A 26,569-nucleotide genomic window follows, 5' to 3' on the forward strand; every position below is an offset into this window, starting at 1 on the left:
AAGTAATACTGATGAGGGAAAGCAGTGCTTTAATAAGGGTCAGTGTCTCTCGCACGTGCGCCCACATGCGCGCGCACACACACACACACACACACACACACACACACACACACACACACACCACCCGCCCCCCCCCCCCCCCCTCCGGTTTTAAAGGAGAAAGTTGTCTCTTTCTGATAGCAGCCTCTATTCCAATCACACACATTTTACAACCCATGAAAAGAAAATTGCTCACTGCAAGAAGACTCACTCAAGTACAAATCACTCAAAGGCTGAGAGAAAGGGTTTGTATACTTGTAACTGGAAGCTTAAATCAGTGAGCTGGCAGTGATATCTAATTAATCAGAGCTCCAGCCAGAACTTGCAGAATAGTTCCTGTTATTACTGCCGAGAAATAAATCCTTTTTTTTAAAAAAAAATCCAAGACACTCGTTTTTTATCGTTGTTGGGATGTGGAATGCATGGACTGAAATTGGGGGTGGATTTGAGTCTGATGAAAGGAACAAACATCTGCAGAAGAATGTAGATAAAAGCAGGTCATCTTGTTCCTCTTGGACAGCCTTAAACGCAGTGGCATGGGGATTGAATTTTCCAGTTTTGGGTAGCTCCCATCCTGATCTGGTTCTCCTATTTCCCTCTCTCCTCTACCTGCAACGTTCCTTTTTTTCTCTCTAAGCTCACTCCCACCCCAACAGGCTCCCCCCCCCAGTGATCTCCTCCCCTACTTGTCTTTCCACCTCTCCCACTGTTTTCAGTTACCCTCTTCATCTCTAGGCCCTTCCCTGCCCCCTCCATAGCTCCCCTTTCCACCCTTTCCACCCTTTCTCGGAGTCCCAACCCGAAACATTGACTGATCATTTCTCTCCATGGACGCTGCCTGACCCACTGAGTATCTTTGATATCTTTGCATAGCAGCAGGGTGTTTGGATGGATTGCAGTGAATTTGAGTGGGGAATAATTATGGGTTAAAGCTCCATTTCTGGTTTTATTTGGGTAAAGCTGTGGATTCTTTGTTACTTGAGAAAAGTCATCCATAGGTGACAAATGGGACCTGAGAGTACAGACACCTGAACTTGCACAAAAATCACTCTGATTGGGAACCATTACCCCACAATGTCACACTGAATGACATCAAAAGCACCTAATGCTGCTACAAAAGAACAATACCTAAAGATAATCTTCTCCGAGAGAGAAATCTAGTACTACCATTCATAGGAATGACATAATGCATGAACATCTACTTGTAAGGATGTTGCGAGACTTGAGTTATAGGGAAAGGTTAAACTAGTTCGGACTTTACTCCCTGGAGTGTCGGAGAATGAGAGGAGATTTGTGGAGGTACACAAAATTATGATATTTATAGATGAAATGCAAACAAGCTTTTTACACAAAGGTTGGTTGAGACAGGAATTAGAAAAAGTAGGTTAAGGGTGAAAGGCGAGATGCTGAAAGGGCTCCATTTGGGGGAACTTCTTCACACAGAGAGTGGTGAGGATGTGGAATGAGCTGCCAGCTGAAGTGGAGAATGCGGGCTCGATTTCGACACATAAGAAAAATTTGGATGGGACAGGTGCAGGTCAATGAGACTAGGCAGAGCATTGGTTCGGCATAGACTAGATGGGCCGGAGGGCCTGTTTTGCAGTGCCGTGTTCTATGGCGCTGTGTGCATACATTGGAATTTTTAATGGGAGTTCGCTCATGTGCAGGGGGGTCCAAAGTTCAGGTGCTCTGAGCCTAGTGATGGATTACACTGGGTCACTATGATTATTTCTCCTGATCACTTGGAGCTGAGGTCATGCACTCACTCCCCAACTCATGGTACGTGCCTCTCCAGTGTGCCGCGACCATAGCCTCATGGCTTCTCATTCTCCTCTGCTCCATCACAGTCGAAGTGAGGCTGACGGTCTGTACTTTTTTTTAAACCCTGCCATCCCCAACAGCTGACTGACTACAGAGACCATCGAGGTAGTGCCTATGGCCTGGGGTCGTGGTGCCATCTGCCGCTCTATGAAGAAGCCATGCGCCTGGCGGAAGACGGGAAGGTTTTTTGCCGCGTCTTCAGGTAACGACACCTCCGCTGCGGTGGCTGACTGGGTGATCTGTGTACTTTCTGGCAGAGGAGTTTTGTCTTTGATTCCTGTGGCTGCGTGAGGGCTAGAGGCCACTTCTGCTTCCCTTCCCCCCCCCCATATATTTGGAGAAAACCACGAGTGGACAAGCCCTCATGTCCAGCGACTGCAATCAAAGGCCGGCTTCTTCCCAACAGGTGCTGGAGAACCTCAGTGTATGAGTCTGTGCCAGACAACTGCTGAGCGTGCCCTGGACTGATGCCAAAGTCTCTGAAGGGTCAGTGCACAAGACCGTGGTGTCCTGCCAAAGATGACATGAAATGTAGCAGGGAAGAGAGGAGTTCAAGCCAGTTGGCTGAAATATGCCCCCCTCTCCCACACTCTGATACAGGGGATGATCTTTGGTGAAAAGGTGGTAGGCCAGAGGAAGGAAGAGTGAGCCAGGTGGATCATCTGTTGATGAGGCAGAAGTCTGACAGGGGTGGGATGGGGGTGTTGGTGGTGTGACAGATTATGTTATATTGTATATAGATATGTTTAAAAGGAGATAAATCGTGGCAGGTTTTTTTTACTATAAGTTACAAACACTTCACAGTACAGATCTCATTTAAAAGGTCAGAGCTCTACTCAAACCAGACAGTCCAGGATCCCCGTGCCTTTGTAAAGAGAATGGAAACTGCTTTGCTGAAGGACTTCACAAGTAGGTGTTAATTGGACATACTATGGAGTAATGAATTATTCATTTTGGAATGGACGGACTCAGAAGATTGGGTCCGGTGCCACAGTCTGTCTGAATGTAGTTGGCTGTTCTAAGAGGGTCATGTGGCTTTTCTCTGTGAGAGAGAGAATTCAGTTCCAGTTCAGCAGCAGCATCTGGGACTGGAAAAGGACAAGCTGACAAGCTTGTGGAAAAACCCCATTTTCAAGATGGGTTGTGAGTTCTTAGTTCAAAGCCCTTGTGGTCCATTCAAGAGGAGATGGCTGGTTGTATAATAATGTTTCATTTGAAATAAGAGAAACAAAAAGGAACTCTGTGGTGACCTGAAAGAAAGAGGATATCGTCTGGAAAACCCCATGGGGTAAGTTTTTTCGGCAAGACACTGAAGTGGCTGATCAGAAGGAATCAGTTTGTGTCCAACGAATAACATAACATATAACATAACAATTACAGCACGGAAACAGGCCATTAGGCCCTTCTAGTCTGCACCGAACCAAACACCCCTTTCTAGTCCCACCTCCCTGCACAATGCCCATAACCCTCCATCTTCTTCTCATCCATATACCTCTTTCTGAAAACCAACAAGAACCTTCCTGAGCGATAACCATTTATTTTTCAAGCACCAAAGCCTGTTGAACATGATAACCATATTAAATTCTGTGCACAGTATAAGAATTGCCTGATACCAGTGAACTTCGAGGAGTGAGAAGTGAGATTGGACTGTGAATCAAAGAAATTTTCTGAACTTACACACATATTACATACACGTGCGTTTAGAGTTAGAAGGGAGTTAAGTTTAAAGTAATAAGTTAAAGTTTGATCCTGTTCTCATGTTTAAAGATAATTAAAAGCAACTTTTGTTTAAGTAATGGGGGTAAAACACAGAATTCTGTTGGCATTCTGGTTAAGTGAAAAAACACAAATGCTGGAGAAACTCAACAGGTCAAACAGTGCCTTTATGTAGCAAAGGTGAAGATACATCGCCAACATTTCGGGCTTGTGTCCTTCATCATTAGGGTTTGTTTAAGTAACCATTTGTCTTGGTGAATTTCTAATGGTGCTGGGTTTTGGGGTCCTCTGGGCTCATAACGGTGGAAACAAAAGACTGCAGTTGTCTGAGTGAGAGACAGTGGTCCAGGGAGAGAAATATCCTGGTGGGGAGATGGAACCCAAGGTGAGGAGAGGACTTGGCCTATGGGAGGGACAGTTTCCAGCAGAAAATTAGGGATAGGTAATAACTCAGAGAACTGGGGGGAGGAACAAGAAAGCCTGTAGTTGGAGTAAACACACAAAAGTGCTGGAGAAACACAGCTGGTCCCACACCGTCCATAGGAGGAAAAGATGTTTAACCAACGTTTTGGGCCTGAGCCCTTTGTCAAAATATGAACAAAAAGAAGGCGGGCGCCTCAGAAAATGAAGTGAAGCACCAAAGTCTGTAGGGGCTGTGATTGTTGTAAAAACACACAGAAATGCTGGAGGAACTCAACCGGTCTTGCAGCGTCCATCGGAAGATATATAACTGCAACCGAGATTGGAGAACAGAGACACAGAGCTCCTCCGCAGGATTCTGGGCGTAGCAGTTAGCGCAAAGCCTGTACAGCGCCAACGATCGGGATTGGGGTTTGAATCCCATGCTGTTTGTCAGGAGTTTGTAAGTTCTCCCTGTGTCTGTGGGGGTTTTCTCCGGAGGCTCTTGGGAGGCCCCATTGTTCAAAAACCTACCAGGGATGTAGGTTAATTGGGTGTAAGTTGGACAGCACGGACTCGTGAGCCGAAATGGGATGTTACCATGCTGTATGTCTAAATTTATTGTTTTAGAGCTCATTCCAACTGCTATCAACTTTGTTTTAAATGGCCAGTTAAAGGAGCTGATGGTGGTTTATTTTAAAATTTTGTGACTGAGGTCTGGGTGCCAAGATGGCAACGTCTGCGCTCGGCAGCAGCCATGAGAGGCTGCAGGCTCTGGGGAAGCAGAGGATTGTTACAGGGCACCAGAAAAAGGAGAGAACACCCCCCCCACCCCCATTTGAGAGGGAGAAACCGATGAGACGACCCATGGGACAGTGACCAGGGCTCAGGCAGGGCCAAAACATCAGTAATATATCTTTACCTCCTCAGGACACTGTGAGACTGGCTGAGTTCCTCCAGCCTTTCTGTGATTTTTTTTGCCTCAGAGAACTAGGTGGGCACAAAGGCAAAGTAGTCATGTTTGCAGGGCATGGCAATATTTTAGCGAAGGGCAGTACACCATAGAGGGCATTAGCCTGGGCTGGGGTTGCAGAGGTTATATGTTAAAAGAGGAGGGACAGGATGAGGGATCGTGCAGCACCACAGGAGAAATATTATAGATGGGGAGCGCCAACCTTGAAGGACCCACTTGGTGCTCCCTTATACAGCGCCCTCCATAATGTTTGGGACAAAGACACTTTTTTTTCCTTTATTTACCCCTGTGCTCCACAGTTTTAAATTTGTAATCAAACAATTCACATGTAATTAAAGTGCACATTCCAGATTTTATTCAAGGTTATTTGTAGACATTTTGGCTTGACCATGTAGAAATTACAGAACTTTTTATACATCGTTCCCCCATTTCAGGGCACCATAATGTTTGGGACATTTGGCTTCACAGGTGTTGATGAGTATCAGGTATGTTTAATTGCTTCATTGGTGCAGGTATGAAAGAGCTAGGTTTGTTTCTAAGCTTTTGATCGCCTTTGGAGACTGTAGTTGCCATTTTTCAACATGAGGACCAGAGTTTGTGCCAAAGAAGCCATTATACGAGGCTGAAAAACAAGAATAAAACAGAAAGAGACATCGCCCAAACCTTAGGATTACCACAATGAACAGTTTGGAACATCATTGAAAAGAAAGAGTGTACTGGTGAGCTCAGTAATAACAAAGGGACTGGTGTTCCAAGGAAGATCTGTACTGCCTAATGATAGGAGAATTTTCATTATAATGAAGAAAAATCCCCAAACATACAGTACATGTTGTTCTTTTGAATAGATAGGACGGCCCTGAAATTTCCACCTAAAATCTTAGTTTTGAGCAATGCTCTTTCTATTATAAGGGCACACTGATTTACCACAGCTTACAAACAAAGAATACATTCACTCGTTTCTTTGAACACACCGTGAAGTCGACTTTCTTTTATTGTTCACGAGACACAACATTGCATCCTTCACTCCCCAAACACCTCCCAGCCAAACTCCTCTGACCTTCTCACTGGCTCACTGCCACACAGGTGATCCTGATATTTTCATTCTCCTGCATGAGATTCATCGCCCGCAAACTGATGCTTAACACACACTTGCTTGTGCACTATGACCCCTGCATTTCACATCATTTACATCATCAACAGTGACCGGCACCGCTCCTGATGAAGGGAAGGACATGACTGTGACAGCCCCCCCCCTCCCCCCACCTCAACCTCTGAACTATGCAAGGAGGCGACTGATTGGAACTGTCCTGCTATGTAACTGTCTGGAGGGCTGACAGTTTGGCCTGACCTAATACAATAGTGCAAGACAGGCAATTCACAGACCATCTGGCAAGGGTGTGACTGGTCCTCTGCTACTGGCCCTGACGCAGAACATGGACCATCGAAATACGCTGGCTTCAACCTGTTGATGGAAACCGTGTCAGCTTTTCCATTTCTGTCAATCACAAAAGTCTTCGGGTGGCGTCATAAGACCTGAAAAGGACCATCGTAAATGGGCTGAAGTGGTTTGCGAATGGCATCATTCTGGAGAAACACAAGTACAGTGTTGGAAATCATTCGGCACCTTCACTGTAGGTTGGAGTAATCTCATGTTTTCCTGAAAACGATCAACGTAACTAGCCAGATCATAGAGCACTGAGCTTGAACTTGGAGTTACAAACTCGCCTGGCAAGGTCAGCGTAGTGCCATGTACTAGCTCTACCACTAAACATCCAAGATCCGCCCTAACAGCAGTACGCGCACAAAAAAGAACCATGGACAAACGTTCGCTCCATGTAGATGCATCACCACCTGCTGTCAATGGTGTTTTCAATTGTTGATGGAAATACTCAACAAGGCCATTGGGCTGTGATGGTAAGGGGTAGTGCCCAGAATATCAATGAGAGCCAGAACAACACTGACTCAAACTGAGACCATAGATCCTTTGTAATAGTGACTGAAACATCGAAAGATGGAATTCAACGATCAGTGAAACCCCTAGTGATCATCTCCACAGAGATGTTAGTGATACGAATTTTCTCCTGCCACCTGGTAGTCTGGTTTTCACACAATTATATCCCCGATATGGAGGAAATGGGCCTACTAAGTCCAGCTGCACGTGCTGAAAACGGGAATCTGGAACAACAAAATCCCCCAGCTTGAATTTCATGTGCCTGGAGACTTTAGAGCGTTGGCCCAGCAAGCAGGTCCTTGCCCATAATCCAGTTTAACACGAAGCCAGGTGAAATGTTCCATAATCAGTTTGATTGATGCTCTTCTACCAGGAAGAGATAGATTGTAAAGAGAAAATTCTCCCACACAAACGGCCTAGGCCTTCCTGTGGAAAGCAAAATCATAGACCAACTTTTCACTCGATTCATCCAGGGTCACATCTTGATGATGGAGACCAGAGGTGATCTGGTGACACCGGATAAGATCGGGATCAGTGCACCGTGCATGAGCCATGGCAGTAAAATCAATGGCAGTAGATGTATGTAATGTCACACCTGGAGAGGACACCTGCCACAGCATTCACTTCTCCTCAGAGGTGCTGTATGTGTGATGAAAATTGTTGGATGAAGTCCAAGTGCCAAATCTCTCTGGGCAAGTAGAGATGTGTGCTTGTTCTTGCAGTATGTGTAAGAGGCTGGTGCTCTGTATAAATGGTGAAAGGATGACCTTCCAATAAAAAGCTGAAATGTTTCACTGCGAGATAGATAGCTAAGAGTCTTCGCCTAAATGTACTCTACTTTGCCTGAGCCGGTGAGAGCTTGGCCGAAAAAAACACCAGAGACTCCAAATGCCCACAGACTCGTCGTTCTAACACTGCTCCCACAGCATCATGGAAAGCATACACAGCATTGTCTCCCAAAGTTAATGTCTTTTTGGAAACAGACATCACATCAGATCCTTTTAGTAGTTCAGTAAGAGGTCATAGGGATACTTCGGCATTCATCAGGAAACAGCAATAAAAATTCATCATGCCTAAAAAAAAATCACAACTGGCCAAACGTAACAGGTGTAGGAAATTCTCAAATTCCACTCACTTTCGATTCATCAGGCAAAATACCATGTTGCGTAACTCGATGTCCCAACAATAGAAGATCAGCAGCCCTCAAAACGCTTGACTGGGATTGATCACGATGCCAAATTCCTCAAGCCTCTGGAACCATGAGAAAAGGTGGCACTTGTGCTCCTCTTCATCCACACTTGCAACCAGAATCTCCTCGATGAAATCAACCACCAAAATCGAGGTTGGCATGATCTGCCAACTGATTGAGGGTAGACATTCGAAAGACACTCACCAAATGCTCTTGAACGTGACGAGGTAAACATCGAAGGAACTGGATTCCAAAAATCGTCTTCAACGGGGTCTGTTCCAGCTAGTCTGCTCCACCTCCTCAATGTCTCTGATGGTTGCCTATCATCTCGGCTGTCATCATCTAGTAATTGGGCAATACGAGTTTCCCTAGATGACTGAGTACGCCACAGAATAGCCACCCTTAGCACTTGGTATGGGAGATTGCCATCTGGATCCACTGAGACATCCTCCACTTTCCAGGTAATCCGCTCTGGAAAATGCTCCTCAAGTCAACCATCTTCTGACTGGCCACACTGAGGGCAGAGAAGCATGCTTCATGGATCATGAACCATGCTGGTGCATTATTAATAAAAAGGGGGGGGGGATCTTTAGTTTGACCTGCCCACCTGGTCCTGTAAGGGCTTTATCCACATCACTCTCCATTTTAAATTAGACGGTGTGGTGCGCTGTTAGCCAGAATCAGATACACACAAGGTAAAGACTGTAGAACAGGCTTTAATCCACAAAGACTTTCACAGAGCCAGGCTGGCTGTAGCTGCAGTAACTCTGAGTGAGGCCTCGGGAGGCCGGCGCAGGCTTATAATTCCGGCGGGTGATTGACACCCAACTGGGTGGGGCTTGATCCCTTCAGCCGGCCAGGTGTTGTCCTGTCCCCTTACTCTCCTGCAGGTACAGAGGTTTCCCCCTGCTGTAGGCCGGTGGTGTTCCACCACAGATGGCCCAGTGAACTCACAGGGTCACTACTTGTAACGGCACTGATCTACCACAGCTCACAAACAACTAAAGACCACACTCACTCGTTTAATTCAGCCACAAATCAGTCGATTTTCTTTTATTATTCACCGGACACAACATTTCATTCTACACCTCCTACCCAAACCCCTCTCAACTCAGTGCCATCCAGCTGATCCTGACACTCTCACTCTCCTCCTCCTGCATCCAAGATTCATCACCTGTTTACTGACACTTAACACACCCGCGCATGTGCGCTATTACCCCGCCCGTCTCCCCCCAAAAAAAATCTGGCACTTATCACTGTTAAAAGCAAATCACGATATTTTGATAAAAAATTATCATTTAAATGTTTATATTTTCATATTTTAAAATAAGCCACGGTCAGCTCCTGTAACAGTCCATTTAAAGCCTGAACAGAGCCGACAGTAGTCGGACCAGCCGGATGTTTCCTGCGCGAGATTGCAACAGGAAGATGGCAATGGTGCTTAGACTTCGTTGTCAAGCCTTTTTCTAGGATGACCTGATTTTAAGGTGACATTTTAAGTTTTGAGGATCGTCCTATAAAACAGCATATATGGTATGTCCGACAGATCAGTAACACTCTTCAGGAGTCAGGTGTGGACATGTCAATGACCACTGTCCACAGAAGATTTCATGAACAGAAACACAGAGGCTACACTGCAAGATGCAAACCATGGCAAAGGTGGTCTGCTTTGGGTCTTGGGCAGTTCCTTTACGCTCCACACTTTGCTCCTAATCTTGGCCTCATCCATTCACAAGACCTTTTGTAGAGCCAGCACAGGCTCTTTCAAATACTTCTTGGCAAACTGTAATCTGGCCATCCTGTTTCTGTGGCTAACTAGTGGTTTGCATCTTGCAGTGTAGCCTCTGTATTTCTGTCCATGAAGTCTTCTGCAGACACTAGTCATAGATATACCCACGCTTGCCTCCTGAGGAGTGTTTCTGATCTGTCGGATATATGTTTGGGGATTTTGCTTCATTATGGTGAGAATTGTTCTGTCATTATATATATCGGCAGTGAAGGTCTTCCTTGGAACACGAGTTATTTTGTGATAACTGAGCTCACCAGCACGCTCTTGCTTCTTAATGATGTTCCAAACTGTTGATTTTGGTAATCCTAAGGTTTGGGTGATGTCTCTTGGTGTTTTTTTCTTGATTTTCAGCCTCATAATGGCTTCTTTGACTTTCATTGCCACATCTCAGGTCCTCGTGTTGAAAAATGGCAATTACAGACTCCAATGGTGATCAAAAGCTTAGAAGCAAGCCTACTTCTCTTATACCTGCACCAATGAAGCAATTAAACATACCTGAGTACTCACAAATTTCCCAAGCAACATGGTGCCCAGAAATGAGGGGGCAATGTATAAAAAGTATTGTATTTTCTACATGGTCAAACCAAAATGTACACAAATAACCTTGAATAAAATATGAAATGTGTACTTTAATCACGTAAATTATTTGATTATAAATTTAAAAGTGTGGAGCACAGGGACTATTAAAGGGGAAAATAGTGTCTTTGTTCTAAATATTATGGAGGGCACTGTATTTACACACCCATAGCCACAAACTGGGCCTGGTTGTTCAGCATCGGTACAGCAAGGACCACCAGAAATGTTACACAGTAGAAGTCAATTCCGGGCATTTAAATCCGTGCCGTCCAATTACGCCAAAATTACCCCTGTACGTTTTGGAGGGTGGGAGAAAACCTGAGCTCCCAGAGGAAACCCATGCAGACACGGAGAGAATACGCAAACTCCTTACAGACAGCGCAGGATTCGAAGACCAACCATTGGCGTTGTAATAGTGTTGCACTGACCATGCCGCCTCAGCACCAAGCTGGCCTGGACCTTAATTAATCTGACATTCACAAAAGTTGTAGAATTAATTATACTTACAAAATTTTAACATTTCCAAAGATTTTAAATGCTTAAAGCTTCAAATTAAAAGACTTGAGGCAATTAAGCAAACAAGTGAGAAAAACAATACAATTGAGTTAACTTACCTGATTGAAAATGGAGGAAAGTTACATCTCTCCACTGAACTTACTCTGGGTTAAGCAGGATTTCACAGAGTGGGTGCAGGAAGTTGGAACTCCATACGGGTCTCCATCGTTGGAATACAGTGGGGAGGAGACCAGCTAGCTCCTCTCAGGAAGTCTGAGAAATCTGTGTCCATGGGATTGGCCCACAGAAGTGTCAATCAGATTCAGAATTTATTGTCACGTAATATGTTGTTTGGCGACAGCATCACAGTACAAACATTCATTTAAAAAAAAACACCACCTGCAGTGAGCTGAACAACGAACTGGCTCACAGAGTTCTGAGTCGGCAAGAACAGGAAGCCCAGAGATGACATAATTTCCGGACCTAACGTCGGGAGCAAGGGTCCTTTAAAAAACGCACATCTGAGCTGAGTAGGGCAGTTGGTCTTAACTGCAACGACTGGTGAGTTTAGTTTGTCACTAAATGACCCCCTACATGCCCAATCGGTGATTTGGACCCAAGACGACCGAAGAGAATGTTCAGAATGCAGTAACGCTCAAACTGCCTACATTTTGGATCTTGCAGTCTGTGGTCTGGTTTCAACAGGCAGAAGCCCAGTTCCACGTTCGTAAAATTGCAAGTACTATTACGTGGTTGATTCATTGGATCAGGACACAGCAGGAAGGATTGTCGATTTCCTGAATGGTGCCTGTTATTCCTGAGAATAACAGGTACAGTGCCATTAAGGTGCTACTGATTCGCACATTCTGGCTGTCCCACCACGAACGAGCAGCAAGGATGCTACAGATGGATGGCCTGTGCGACTGGACACTACCTGCTCTTATGAATGAAATGCTGGTGCTAATGGACGGCCAGAGGCCCTGTCTGCTTTTTTTGAGCAGTTGTTCCCAGAGCAAATGCCGGAGGGCATTCATCTGCTCCTGGCGAATGACAATTTTGACAGCCCCCATGAACTGGCAGCCCGCGCTGATATCTTCTGGCATGCAAAACAACATGGTGGAGCAACCGTGGATTTAGTTGCTGCACCATGCCAGAGCGCTTGATGGGACATAGGGCAGTGACAACAACTGTGGGTGACAGCCCAAATAAGGACCATTGGTGTCACTAAGATCAGATGGGGTTCTGCAGCCTGCTGTTGCCGCCTGCCTTGCTCATATAAGGGAAATGCCAAGGCTAGTCATTGCTAGTGTCTGTGGTGGCCGGCCATTGCGACATCCTCCTCTACCTATGGGACCGGCATTTGGGTCGGTGTTTTCTGGTAGACACAGGAGTGGAGGTCAGTGTTTTGCCTCCTAAGGGCCAAACCACCCATAATGGAAAGTCTGGACCATCCGTTACAGCTGCTAACAACAGCAGTATTGGAACATATGGGGTGAGGACTATTAAACTTGAATTCGGCCCTTGCTCATTTGTATGCATATTTACATTGGCTGATGTATCACAACCTCTGCCAGGCGCAGATTTTCTATGAGCTAACTCTCTATTAGTGGACCTAAAGGGAAGGTGGTTTGGTGAACTCCAAAACATCTGAATCATTCGCCTTTCGCCAGGCCACTCTGCCGGTGTCTCATTTGTACTCGGTTATATTCTCCTCGAATGAGTATGCCAAGATCTTGGCAAAATTTCCACCCATAGTCACACCACAATTCTCGACCTTTATGCCCAAGCATGGGGTCCAGCATCATATCCCCTCGAGAGGAGCACCGCTACAAACCAGAGCGCGCAGACACTCCAGACAAGCTACGAATCGTGAAAGAGGAGTTCTGTAAAATGGAGGACATTGGCATAGTGCATCATTCAGACAGTCCATGGGCATCTCCCTTGCACGTGACGCCGAACGCTACAGGGGATGGAGACCATGTGGAGATTATTATTGGTTAAACGACATCATGACCGGTACCCTGTCCTGCACATCCAGGATTTCACCACAAATCTGGACGATGTCAGGATATTCTCCAAAATTGACCTGGTGAGGGGCTTTCATCAAATTCCAGTTTCACCCCAACGGCACCCCGAAGACGGCAATCATCACACCATTCAGCCCTTTCGGATTTCTGCCTATGTCTTTCAGGTTGAGAAATGCTGCACAGACTTTCCAGCAACTTATGGGCTCTGTGGGTCATGGCCTCAATTTTGTATTTATTTAACTTGACGATATGCTGATCGCCAGCCGGTCTTGTCAAGAGCATGGCCATCACTTAGGTCATCTATGCCAAATAACTAAGTGACTATGGCCTAACTATCAATCTGGTTAAATGGCAGTTTGGCTTTTCCTCGATCAATTTCCCCGGCCATTGGATCATCGGCATGGAGAGGTGCCACTCCCCACCCAGATGGAGGCCATAAGAAAGTTCTCCAGGCCAAACACAGTCGGACTGCAAGAGTTCACCGGCACGGTAAATTTTTACCATCGGTTCTTGCCATCAATAGTCCAAATAATGCAACACCTTTTTTTGCCGGGCAACTCAAAGACCTGAACTGGGATGAGGAAATGACAGCTGCTTTTGACAAAGCCAAGGAAATGCTGGCCAACATGACCACGTTGGTGACCCTCGGTCCGATGTGCCCACAGCTCTCTCAGTTGACGCATCCAGCGCGGCCAGCGGAGGCGTGATGGAGTAACTGATCGAGGGCAATTGGAAGCCGTTGGCCTTTATCAGCAAGCACTTGAGACCTCCCGAGCAAGAGTACAATGTGTTTGACAGGGAGCTCCTGGCCATTCGCCATTTCAGATACTTTCTTGAAGGAAGAGATTTTGCCGTATTCACAGACCACAAGCCCCTGATGTTTGCCTTTGCTAAGGATTCGGACTGATGGTCAGCAAGGCCACAAAGGCATCTCTCTTTTATTTCAGAATATACCAGATCTATCTGACATATTGCGGGGAAATAGAATCACGTGGCAGATGCACTATCCCGCACATCAGTCCATTCAGTTCACGCTTGGTCTCTGGGTATAGACTATGCAGCTCTCGTGACAGTACAGCAGGAGGACAGTAACATAGTGACCTACCGTACTGCAGTATCCAGTCTTAAGCTAGAGGACTTGACATTCGGACCTTCAATGGCAACAGTCCTATGCGACGTGTCAACAGGGCAACCCCGACCAATTATACCTGTTGCTTGGGGCTGCCGCGTATTTGATGCGATACATGGCTTGTCACATCCTTCCATTCCAGCCACCACACAATTAGTATCAGCAAAATTTGTATGGCACGGCCTACGGAAACAGGTTGCACACTGAGTCAGAACTTGTGTACAAGGTCAGACTGCTTGCATGTAAAAGCACCGCTCCAATCTTTTACCCTAGTACACAAGCGTTTTAACCACGTTCATATAGACATCGTGGGTCCACTGCCACCATTGCGAAGTGCCAGGTAACTTCTGACAATGGTTGATAGGTTTATGAGGTGGCCAGAATCTGTCCCACTCTCAGATACCTCCATCACGTTGTGCACCAGAACGTTCATCGCAAACTGGGTGGCTTGTTTCGGGTTTCCCGTGGACGTAAACTCAGAAAGTGGGGGCGCAATTCTCATCAATGTTGTGGACAACACTAGCCTGGTTACTCGGCACACAGTTCCATCACACCATGGCGTACCATCCATAATCTAACAGCTTTGTGGAGAGATTCCACCGCCATTTGAAGTTGGCCCTCATGGCGGGCCTTAAAGGCCCTGATTAGATGGATGAGTTGCCTTGGGTGATGCTGGACATTCGTACGGCACCAAAAGAGGATCTGCCCACGTCTTCTGCTGAGCTGGTGGATGGCACACTGCTGACTGTTCCAGGGGATTTCATGCCAGCGGAAATAGGGCAGACGGATTCAACCACGGCACTCCTAACACGACTGCATGAGAAAGTCGGCACGTTGGCACCTGTTCCTACCTCAAGACATGGTGCAACCACCTTGTATAACCCAAGGACCTCAAAGACTGTGATATGTATTCATTCAACAGGGCATGCATCGTGCCCCTCTTCAGCACCCAAACAAGGGTCCGTCCTGTGTGATTCGGCACGACGGCATAATGTGTGAGGTGGACATGGAAGGCAGCCAAGAAACAATCATGATTGACCGCCTAAAGCCAGCACAGGGTGGGCTTGCAGCAAGCAGACCAGAGAAAGTTGCATGCCCACTATGGAGAGGACGCCCATCTAAGCAGGTGGAAAGGGTGTATACAATGTGATAATCACCCCCTAACTGCAGGATGGAGGGGGGGAGGTCCTGCAGCGGGCTGAACTACACTAAACAACAAACCGGCTCATAGAAGTCTGTGTCAGCAAGAACAGGAAGTCCTGGAAAGCCAGGCTTGCTGCCCTTCATCAGAGATAACGTCATTTCCAGGATGAGCATCGCGAAGGCCATCAGGAGTGCAGCTACTGTAAAAAACCTACATCAGTGTTGAGTAAAGCAATTGGTCTTAACTACAGCAACTGGTGAGTTTAGTGCATCACTAAACAACCACACTTCCAACAATAAATAAAAATAGTGATCGAAAAGTCAAAGTGAGGCAGTGTTTTTGGTTCATTGATCATTCAGGAATCTGGTGGCAGCGGGGAAGAAGCTGTCCTTGTGCCGTTGAGTGCTCGTCTTTTGGCTCCTGAACCTTTTCCCGATGGTAGCAGAATAAAGAGGGCATGACCTGGGTGGTGGGGGTTCTTTTTAAGACACTGTCTCATGTAGATGTCCTCGATGGAGTGAAGTCTGGTGCCTGTGATGTTGCGGGCCGAGTTAACAATCCTCTGGAGTTTTTTATTGTTCTGAGAGTTGGAGCCTCCATACCAGGCAGTGAAGAACCAGGCTGTCACCTGTAGAAGTTTTCAAGAGTCTTTGATGACATACTGAATCTCATCAAACACTTCACAAAGTATAACTGCTGCCGGGCCTTCGATTGCATCAACATGGAGGCTCCAGAACAGATCTTCGGTGATGTGGACACTCAGGAATTTGAAGTTCTTGACCCTTTCCACTATTGAGCCCTCGATGAGGACTGGTTTGTGTTTTCCTGACTCCCTCCTAAAGTCCACAATCATCTCCTTGGTTTTGCTAACAATGAGCGGAAGGTTGTTGGCATGACACCACTCAACAAGTTGACCTATATTCCTCCTGGACGCTTTCTTAGTGCTGTTTGTGATTCTGCCGACAACTGTGGTGTCATTGGAGATGGCATTGGAATTGTGTCTGGCCACACGGTCGTGGATGTATAATGAGTAGAGCAGTGGGCTAAGCCAGCCTGTGTTGATAATCAGTGAGGAGGAGAAAACTGACTGGTCTTCCAATGAGAAAGTCAAGGGTCCAGGAGTGCAGAGGCCCAGTGTTTGGACCTACTTGACCAGCACTGAGGGAATAATGGTATTGAAGGCCGAGCTGTAGTCGATGAAGATCAGCCGTATGTATGAGTTGCTGTTTTCTAAGTGATCCAGAGCCAAGTCGAAAGCCAGCGACATCACATCTGCTGTGGAGGGATTGTGATGAAAGACAAATTGCAGCGGGTCCAGACCTTTGCTGAGCTATGTGTTAATTCTGGCCATGACCAGCCTCTCGAAGCATTTCAATCACAGTAGAAGTTACTGCTACTGGGCAGTAGTCGTTGAGGCAGCTCACACTACTCTTCTTGGGTTCCGGGATGATTGATGCCCTTTTGAAGCAAGTGGGAACCTCTGACTGCAGCAATGAGAGGTTGAAAATGACTGTAAACCCTCCGGCTAGTTGGTTGGCTTAGATTTTCAGATTCATGCTCTGTACGCCATCAAGGCCTGATGCTTTGCTAGGTTTTACCCTTTCCCCACAAATCTAGCACTCCCTACAAAACACTTATCATCCTGAACTCCTACCCCTTTGTGATCCAGTACCTATAAAAGCTGACATTCTGCCTGTCGATTATTTCCTCTATTTGTCCTTGACACTTTTACCAGTCTATTTGCTACGACCACGTTAAGATTCTGGGATTATCCAGTGCTTCTGCCTTTCCAGCATTTTGATTGACCCATGGTCCAACCTTTCTGGGTCCTTGGTTGCTGACAAGACAGTGACTGCGTGGAAATCCAGTTGCTCGTTCACCCAATTCGGTGGATGTTCCACAGCTTTCTGTTTTAGCTTCGCAGAACCCTCTGGAACTGGTAATTCCTCCATTCGCTGACTATTCAAAAGAAATAGGGTTGGCACAGAGCTTGCATTGTTGCTCACAGCGTCAGAGACCCGCATTTTCATTCTGGGTGGTGTGATGGGCCCAGAGGACCCCAAAACCCAGCAGCAATAAAAATTCACCAAGGAAAATGGTTTCTTAAACAAAGGTTACTTTTAATTTTCTTTAAACATAAAAACAGGATCAAACTTTAACTTATTACTATTAACCTAACTTAACCCCCTTCTAATTCTAAGCACTCGTGTGTGTAATGTGTGTATAAGTTTAGAAAGGTTCTTTGGTTCACAGTCCAATCTCACTTCTCACTCCTCCAAGTCATTCTTATTACTATGCACAGAATTTAACATTTATGAATTTTCACCAAGCTCTGGTACTTAAATGGTTACTGCTTGGGAAAGTTTTTGTCGGTTTCAGAGACATACACAAATTGATTTCCTCTGATCAGCCACTTCAGTGTCTTGCCGAATAAATTTGCCCATCAGGGTTTTCCAAATATTAACCTCTTCTTCTGCAGGTCACCTCAGAGTTTCCCTTATTTCAGGTGAAACACTCTAGCCAGCCATTTCCTCTTGTATGGAAAACAAGAGTTTTCAAGAACTCAGAACTCACAACCCGGCTTCAAAATGGGGTTTCAACATGCTGCCAGCTTGCCATGACTGCAAAAACCAGCTTTCTCTCTCTCTCTCTCTCTATCTATCTATCTCTCCCTGAGAGAAAACCTGTTTGGTCTCCTCTCTCTCTCTCTCTCTCTCTCTCTCTCTCTCTCTGCTTGCCAAAACCACATGACCTTCTGAGAGCAGCAAACTGCATCCAGACTGATTGCAGCACCGGACTTCCGAGTCCGTTCCTCTGTTGTCTTCCAAAACAATAATACATTACTCCACAGCAGATCCAATTAAACACCTACTTGTGAAGTCTCTGTAGGCACTTTTCAAAGTTTTTGCAAAGGCACTGGGAGCTTGGACTGTCTGGCTTGAGCAGAGCTCAGATATTTTAAATGAGATCTGTTTTATGAAGTGTTTGTGTTTGTTTGTGACCCACACTAAACCCCCACAATCTATCTCCTTCAAAAACACATCTATATACAATATAACATAATCCATTACAGTGGAATTTTCCCCTTCTCCCTGTCACTGCACGCGTTTTGTCTGGGTTTTTGGTTTCCTCCCACGATCCCAAAGAGATGGTGGTGGGTTAGTAAATGATTTATCTATCTTGATTCCATCATCCTCAAGTTCGAGTTCAAATTTATTGTACATGACATCACATTCAATCCTGAAATTCTTTTTCCTGTGGGCCAGGTAGAATTTCTACTGATAGGGAGTGTAAACTCCACTCAAGAAAAAGATACAGGGACAAGAGAGAGAAAAATGTAAACAAAGAAAGAAATGGAAACTGTTTACAGTTTGCGTGTTCTCCCTGTGTCTGTGTGGGTTTCCTCTGGGGGGGCTCCGGTTTCCTCTCACCCTTCAGAATGTTGGAGGTTAATTGGGGTATTTGGGTGGCACGGGCTCCTGGGCTGGAGTTACTGTGATGTTTGTCTAAATTTTAAAAATTATCCAGCACCCATGGGGATTGGTAGATGTATTTTCTAGATGCTGGAGACTTACTCTTACAATACCGAACTCATACAACTGCATTAAGTTTAAAATACAAAAAATACAGTACTTACCCTGAACAAACTTCACTTGCATGAATAAATAAACCTTAAAGCATTATTTTCAGTCACATTCTTTGACTGTCGCTACAGAGCTGCCCAAAAGATGAATAATAACATTATAGATAATTAAACCCCCCCCATCTAAGTTTATAGATAAAACTTTACTAATATACATACATCACCTACGGCTCCTAGAACGCTTCCACCAGCGTTGTCTCCGCTCCATCCTCAACATCCATTGGAGCGCTTTCATCCCTAACGTCGAAGTACTCGAGATGGCAGAGGTCGACAGCATCGAGTCCACGCTGCTGAAGATCCAGCTGCGCTGGGTGGGTCACGTCTCCAGAATGGAGGACCATCGCCTTCCCAAGATCGTGTTATATGGCGAGCTCTCCACTGGCCACCGTGACAGAGGTGCACCAAAGAAGAGGTACAAGGACTGCCTAAAGAAACCTCTTGGTGCCTGCCACATTGACCACCGCCAGTGGGCTGATATCGTCTCAAACCGTGCATCTTGGCGCCTCACAATTTGGCGGGCAGCAACCTCCTTTGAAGAAGACTGCAGAGCCCACCTCACTGACAAAAGGCAAAGGAGGAAAAACCCAACACCCAACCCCAACCCACCAATTTTCCCCTGCAGCCGCTGCAACCGTGTCTGCCTGTCCCGCATCGGACTGGTCAGCCACAAACGAGCCTGCAGCTGATGTGGACTTTTATCCCCTCCATAAATCTTCGTCCGCTAAGCCAAGCCAAAGAAATAAAGATAAAGTCTGTTAGTGTGCAGGGATAAGGGGACACTTTAAGAGATTCACCCCAGTGCCGAATGGCATCAACCACCTCTTCATCAGAATTTCTGGTGTAATTTTGTTGAATGACAACATTGTCTGACTGGCTTAATGCAACCTAGATTGTATACCTAAAATGGATGAGGGGGTGGTGGGGGGGTGGCTTGGGAGGAGGGAGGGGGGGGAGAGAAAAAGTCACTGTATATGTGTGAAAAAGAAATAGTGTATATCATGGCTAGTGTGATTTATGGTGTGAAAAATAAAAAATTTAAAAAAAAACAAAAAAAAACCCACCTCTTCATCGTGGGCGACGTTACTCAAACATAACTTTATTCAAACAACAGCTACTTTTACAGCACCAATGATTTGGACCAGGGTTCGAATCCTGCACTGTCTGTACGTTATCCTCGTGTCTGCGTGGGTTTTCCCCGGGGGCTCCGGTTTCCTCCCACCATTCAAATCGTACCAGGGGTGTTGGTTAATTGGGTGTAAATTGAGGAGCACAGACTCATAGGCTGAATGGCCTGTTACTGCGATGCGTGTCTAAATTTAAATTTAATATTGACGACATTTAATGGGAGCATTGCTTAAATATACCTCAAAGAATTATTGAGGGACCTTTTCATCCAGCACGTAGTATCTTTGACCCACAACCATCAAAATCAGGACTGTCAAACTGGGAAATAGTTTCTTCCCACAGGCTGTGAGATTGAAGAGTATCCTGTAACCAAGGAAATTATTCCAAATATTTTATAAATGCAGTAAAACCCCTGGTATACGGAATTCAAGGAATCGGCAGGCTCAAGAACCTGGCCAAAAAAAATTGTGGAAAATAAATAGGTAAAAAATACGCAAGTTTAACTCCGTTAGTTCTCCATTCACACAACACGCAGTCTCAAGCAACTGGAAAATTTACTTATTCGGCATCTATCAATCCCATAGATGCCAGATACCTGAGATTATATTGAGTTATTTTATATCTTTATGTGTATACGTGATGTGCTGTACATTGTGTGTTTTGTGTGTGCACTGTGTTCCAGAGAAACACTGTCTCATCAGGTTGCATTTGTAAAGTCAGATGATAATCAACTTAGTTCTTTACATTTGGCCCAATGTTTTCTCCCTCAGGACAGAGTTGCTCGAGTGTGTTGGCGACAGTGACTTCTTGGCCAAGGTGCACTGTGTGCGTCAAGCTCTCCAGGTACCGTACCAGAGCTCACTGACTGGCTACTTGCCCAGGGGTGGTTCACTCTTTACAGGGTGCTTTATTCATTTGGGGCTCTGCGTCCAGTTTGGTCCCTGCCCTTCAGGAAGGATTCAGGGTCATTGTGGAGATTTATTGGAACGTTCCACTGATCGGAAATTAAATTATGTGGCAAGTTGAGTGAAAGTGGGTTTGCTCTTCTTAAGCAGAATTGAATTGTTCATTGTCACAGGTACTGAAATACAGTGTAAATCTTTGTTTTGCGTGCCATCCAGGTAAGCTAACTCATCCATATCAACAGAAAATAATGCCAAAATTAAAACAGATGTGCAGAATCCAGTGTCATAGATAAAAATACAGTTAGAAAGAGTGCTGCAAATGAGATAGGGTTTTGTAAGATCAAGAAATCATCCTTTACTAATGAGAGAGAGGGTCTTGTCAAGAGTCTGGGAAAGACACAGTGTTTGAATGTGATGGCGGTGGTTTTCAAAGTCATATGTCTTCTGCCTGTCAGGAGGGAGACAAAGAGTGTGACTGGGGTGGGGCAGGTCCTTGAGTATGTTCAAAGTTCACTAAAAATTTAATGGACATATATATCTTAAATATCTTAAATTTTGCCTTCCTTAAGGCAGACAAAGAGTCGCCACTAGTGTCAAACTAGTGTTAGTACATGAAGCAAAAGAGAGTCCCTTCAGAGTCACAGAGTGTCCGTGGATCCACCTCCAGCACTCCCGCAGCCTCTGCAGCTGCACAGACTCCTGCTCAGTCAATCGGCTGCCTGAGCTCCAGGTCCCAACACGATCAGAAAGCCTTCAGCGCCCAAGGCCCTTTGGGAGCCCTTCTTACCCTCAGCACCTTCTTGAATCCCATTCCCATAAGCCAGTATCCAGCAGCCCGCAGCGTCGGCGGGACCCCCATCCGCAAGTTGCCCACAGCCTGTGTGCAGCCGCTGAGACCCTTGCTGGTCCGCTACCGTGGTCACCTTCCTCTAGGTTCAGTGTTGCTTTAATATGTTCAAATGTATTGTCAGAATGACTTCACATACCACCCTGAGATTCTTTTTTCTGCAGGCAAGGCAGAACTACCACTTATTGGTTGTGTTAAAAAAAATGCACACAGCTTATACATGTAAACAAGTAAAGAACTGTAAACAGATAATGAATGGAAACAAACTGACTGTGCAACAAAGAGAGAATAAAAATAATCAATAAAGTTCACAAGTATGAGTCCTTAAATGAGTCCCTGATTGAATTTGATGTTGAGGAGTCTGATGGTGTAGCAGTTGTTCCTGAACCTGATAGATCAAGGAGAGGTTAGAACAGCACATTATGGACCACAGCGTTGTGCTGACCTATAGAAACCTATTCCACATCAATCTAATCCTTCCAAGCTTTACAGCCCCTCTTCCTGCACATGCCTATCTAAGAGTCTTCTAAATGTTCCTATTGTACCAGCCTCCACCACCATCCCATGGGTAGCAGGTAGCGCAACCCTGTTAACAGCGCCAGCAACTGGGGTTCAAATCCAGCACTGTCCGTAAGGAGTTTGTATGCTCTCCCTGCGTGTACGTGGGTTTCCTTCGGGAGCTCCGGTTTCCTCCCACCTTTCAAAGTGTACAGGGGCTCTAGGTCAACTGGATGTAATTGGGCGGCAGGGGTTAATGTTCAAGTTTAATAAATTTTCAAAACTCTTTTGAGAAGGACAAGTCTGAACCAACATCGCTGATATAACTCAAGTGATTGATAACGGCCTGGATGCCAAAGAAGTTGTCTTCTATTTTTGAATAGGATCCCTGATGGAGCCAGACGCAAGCTCGAACCAACACCTCTGCATTGTAAGGGGAAGCTGGATAGGCTGGGACTTGATCCTCGAGAGCAGCCATTCTCAGCCTTTAATTTTGTCTGTAGACCACCCCACCCCCCAGGTTTATGGGCCCCCCCCCCTTCCCTGTGAAGCAGTGAAGTTTTGGTTTCTTCCATACATCTCTAACTGACGACATAAAAAACACACAAAAAAAATCTGCTTCGTGAGGTGAAATGAAAACAAGGCTTTTATGTAAATATGCCTTGTGCGGCCCACCCCCCACCCCCCCCCCCCCACCCCCCACTCCAGGAGTGCTGGAGGTCAACCTTTTAAAGAGAGTTTATAAAGTAACGAGGGCCACAGACACAGTGAACAGTTTCGGACTTTTTCTAAACTAGAGAGCATAAGTTTAAGGTGAGGGGGGGAAGATTTGAGAGAGACCTGAAAGGCATTTGTCCCTACAGGTGATGATGGGGATTTGGAATGAGCTGCAAAAGTAAACAGTGAAGATGGTTGCAATTTAGGACATTTAGACAGGGACATGGATAGGAAAGGTTAGAAGCAGTGGTTCTCAACCTTTTTCTTTCCACTCACCTACCTCTGTATGCCATCGGGGCTCTGTGATTAGTAAGGGGATGCTTAAGGTGGGATGTGGCTGGGAAGGGAAGGTTGAGAATCACTGCTCTAGACCCAATTGTTACTGAAATATTTTGCTTGAGAAAAATTGTCATTGGCCCATTTCCTTTGGAGTTCTGAACCCGTGCACATAACGAGTCTATTAGGTACAATTAGAACAGCCGTTTTCATTTTTTTCTTTCCACTCACATACCACACAGGAAACCCACACAGGCACAGGAAAAACATAGAAACACCTTACAGACAGCAGTAGATTCGAACCTGGGTTGCTGGCGCTATAAGAGCGACACACCAACCGTGCCACCCCCAATATGGGTGGAGAAGATTATAGAGCCAGTGAAGGCCAATGCTATGGAGGGATTTGAGTGCAAGGTCGAGTAAAGCAGAGTATAGATGACATGGGTAGGCAGGACAGGATGTGTCAAAAGACAAGACGAGCTGGGACACCTGGAGAAAAGTTGGGAGATGTGCATTTGGTGACTGCTTCATTCTACTTTCTCCACACTTCCAGGTGATCCTATCTGACACCACAAATGTAAAGTATTTTGCAGAGATGGGGAGAAAGATTCTGTCTGCTATCATGATCAAAGCTCACAAGGTACGCACTCCAACTCTTTGACCTTGCATCGCCGTCTTCTGGCCATTCTGTTTTGTCTTGACATCAGAGATTTGGGATGAGGCGGAACTTTGAATGCACAAACGAGCTGGAGGAACTCAGCAGGTCACATGGCACCGTGGTGTCGCTCCAGCTTGTTTGTGCTCAATCCCAGCATCTGCAGACTCTTGTTTAACTTGGATCGCTTCCGATCTCCCTGCACTGATTCCCCTCACCTCTGGTAGCCCGTCATCCAGACATGCGCCACCCAGGTCCCCATTGGCCCACTTCCACTGACTGCACTGTCCTCTCACCTCCCTTTCCAGTTTCAGCAATCTTGAGCTAATCCAGCAGCTCCGATCATCATGGAACTGGTTGGCTGATTTGTGAAATATCGTGTGCGTCTTACAGTGCAACATCAAGTAACCATATAACCACTTACAGCACAGAACAGGCCAGTTCGGCCCTACTAGTCCATGCCGTAACAAATTCCCCACCCTCCTAGTCCCACTGACCAGCACCCGGTCCATACCCCTCCAGTCCTCTCCTATCCATGTAACTATCCAGTCTTTCCTTAAATGTAACCAATGATCCCGCCTCGACCACGTCTGCCGGAAGCTCATTCCACATCCCCACCACCCTCTGCGTAAAGAAATTTCCCCTCATGTTCCCTTTATAATTTTCCCCCTTCAATCTTAAACCATGCCCTCTCGTTTGAATCTTCCCCACTCTTAATTGAAAAAGCCTATCCACATTTACTCTGTTTGGTCCCTTTTAAAATCTTAAACACCTCTATCAAGTCCCCCCTCAATCTTCTACGCTCCAGAGAAAAAAGCCCTATTCTGCACAACCTTTCCCTGTAACTCAAACCTTGAAATCCTGTCAACATTCTCGTGAACCTTCTCTCTACTCTCTCTATTTTGGTTATATCGTTAAACAAATACACGCACAGGTGTCTTCGCTCATTTTGAACGGAGGCCATCATCCTCCACCTCGAGGGATAGCCACGATGATGGCTAATCCAGAAATTACCTCCACAACCCCTGTCGCCCCCCCGCTCCCACCACCCGTACTGTCCACACAACCATTACCCGTGCCTCAAGTAGCTGCAATTTGGCATGAACCGACACTGTTCTGTTGTCTGTATACTTTTCATCTGGCTGCCCCATTTAACATTCTGAGTACCCTGATGGGTGTTCATTATTCACCCCACTGGAATCCATAATTCCTACTTCCATTGCCATCTGTTCCACTGGCTGTTCTTATCCAATTATCCTGATTCTCCTTATCCGTGTTTCCAATATTCACTTCTCAAATGCTATGCTGCAGTTTTTCTTATCTGTTACCTGCGCTTTCGACATCCACCATCCTACATTCATTTCCAGCCTTCCTATCTGCAAAAGACTTCAGAATCAGAATTTATTGCAGTGGTTCTCAACCATTTTCTTCCCACTCACATCCCACTTGAAGTAATCCTGTGCCATCGGTGCTCTGCGATGAGTAAGGGTTTGCTTTTTTTTTAAAATTTTTTATTTTTCACACCATAAATCACATTAGCCATGATATACACTTTTTCTTTTTCACACATATACAGTGACTTTTTCTCCCCCCCACTCCCTCCTCCCAAGCCACCCCCCCACCCCCCCCTCTCATCCATTTTAGGTATACAATCTAGGTTGCATTAAACCAGTCAGACAATGTTGTCATTCAACAAAAATACACCAGAAATTCTACTGAGTCCATTCTTTTCTTTCCTTCTCCTTCCATCAACTTAGGTAATGTTTGTCCCCGGTAGTTTTCGCTATTGTATTTAATGTAAGGCTCCCATATTTGTTCGAATATTTCAATATTATTTCTTAAACTATATGTTATTTTTGCTTAAGGTGGGATGTGAATGGAAAGGGAAAGTTGAGAACCACTGCTCAACCACTACCCAGTTGTTCCTGAAATATTTTGCTTGAGAAAAATTGTCATTGGCCCATTTCCTTCGGAGATCTGAAACCGTGCACATAACAAGTCAATGAGGGACGATTCAAACAGTGGTTTTCAACCTTTTTCTTTCCCACCCACATACCAAGAAAAAGGTTGAGCACCACTGATTTATTGTCATGAACATGTCACAAAATCCGTTGTTCATTATATTACCTCGTCATCCATGCCAAGTCAATGAAGAGTCATTCGGATGGACGAACTTGTCCTGGGTTTTGTCAAATTTCTCAGGCCTTCGAATCACGGAGTGCAGGCCCTTCAACCCATTCAGTCCATGCTGATCACCAAGCACCCACTTGCACAACTCCTATTATATTCTAGTATTCCTATCAGCAGTCCTCCCTCCCCCCAATGTTCTCCAACTCTCCTAGACATTAGGGAATATTTACAGAGACTGATTAACCTGGAAACCCCACATATCTTTGGAGAAACTGATACCTGATCAAGAGCTTTGGCTCCAAGCATCAGCCGTTCTCCTTTCTCCCACTGACCCAGCTTGACCTGCTAAGTTAATCTGGCAGATTGTTTGGTGGGTCCACATTCCAGCGTCTGCCATCTCCTGTGTCTCCACGTACCTCTAGGACGTGGGAAGAACCAGGGCACTTGCAGTTACAGGAAGAAAGTACAAACTCCACATACACCATGCCTGAAGTCAGTTTCTTTGTAGTGATATTGTGCAATTTG

The 26,569-nt window shown here is 45.7% G+C and overlaps 1 protein-coding gene across 1 annotated transcript in view; it reads left to right on the forward strand.

Moving 5' to 3' along the window:
• miga1 (mitoguardin 1) overlaps window positions 1-26,569 on the forward strand; it is a 149,317-nt gene that overhangs the window by 83,266 nt on the left and 39,482 nt on the right. Inside the window, exons 12-14 of the mRNA XM_069942388.1 lie at window positions 1,941-2,062; window positions 20,787-20,859; window positions 23,813-23,899. Of these exons, the coding sequence (XP_069798489.1) occupies window positions 1,941-2,062; window positions 20,787-20,859; window positions 23,813-23,899 (282 nt within the window). The remainder of the gene's footprint in view (window positions 1-1,940; window positions 2,063-20,786; window positions 20,860-23,812; window positions 23,900-26,569) is intronic.

Source organism: Narcine bancroftii, chromosome 5 (assembly GCF_036971445.1).
Source record: "Narcine bancroftii isolate sNarBan1 chromosome 5, sNarBan1.hap1, whole genome shotgun sequence".
Classification (NCBI taxonomy): Eukaryota; Metazoa; Chordata; class Chondrichthyes; order Torpediniformes; family Narcinidae; genus Narcine; species Narcine bancroftii.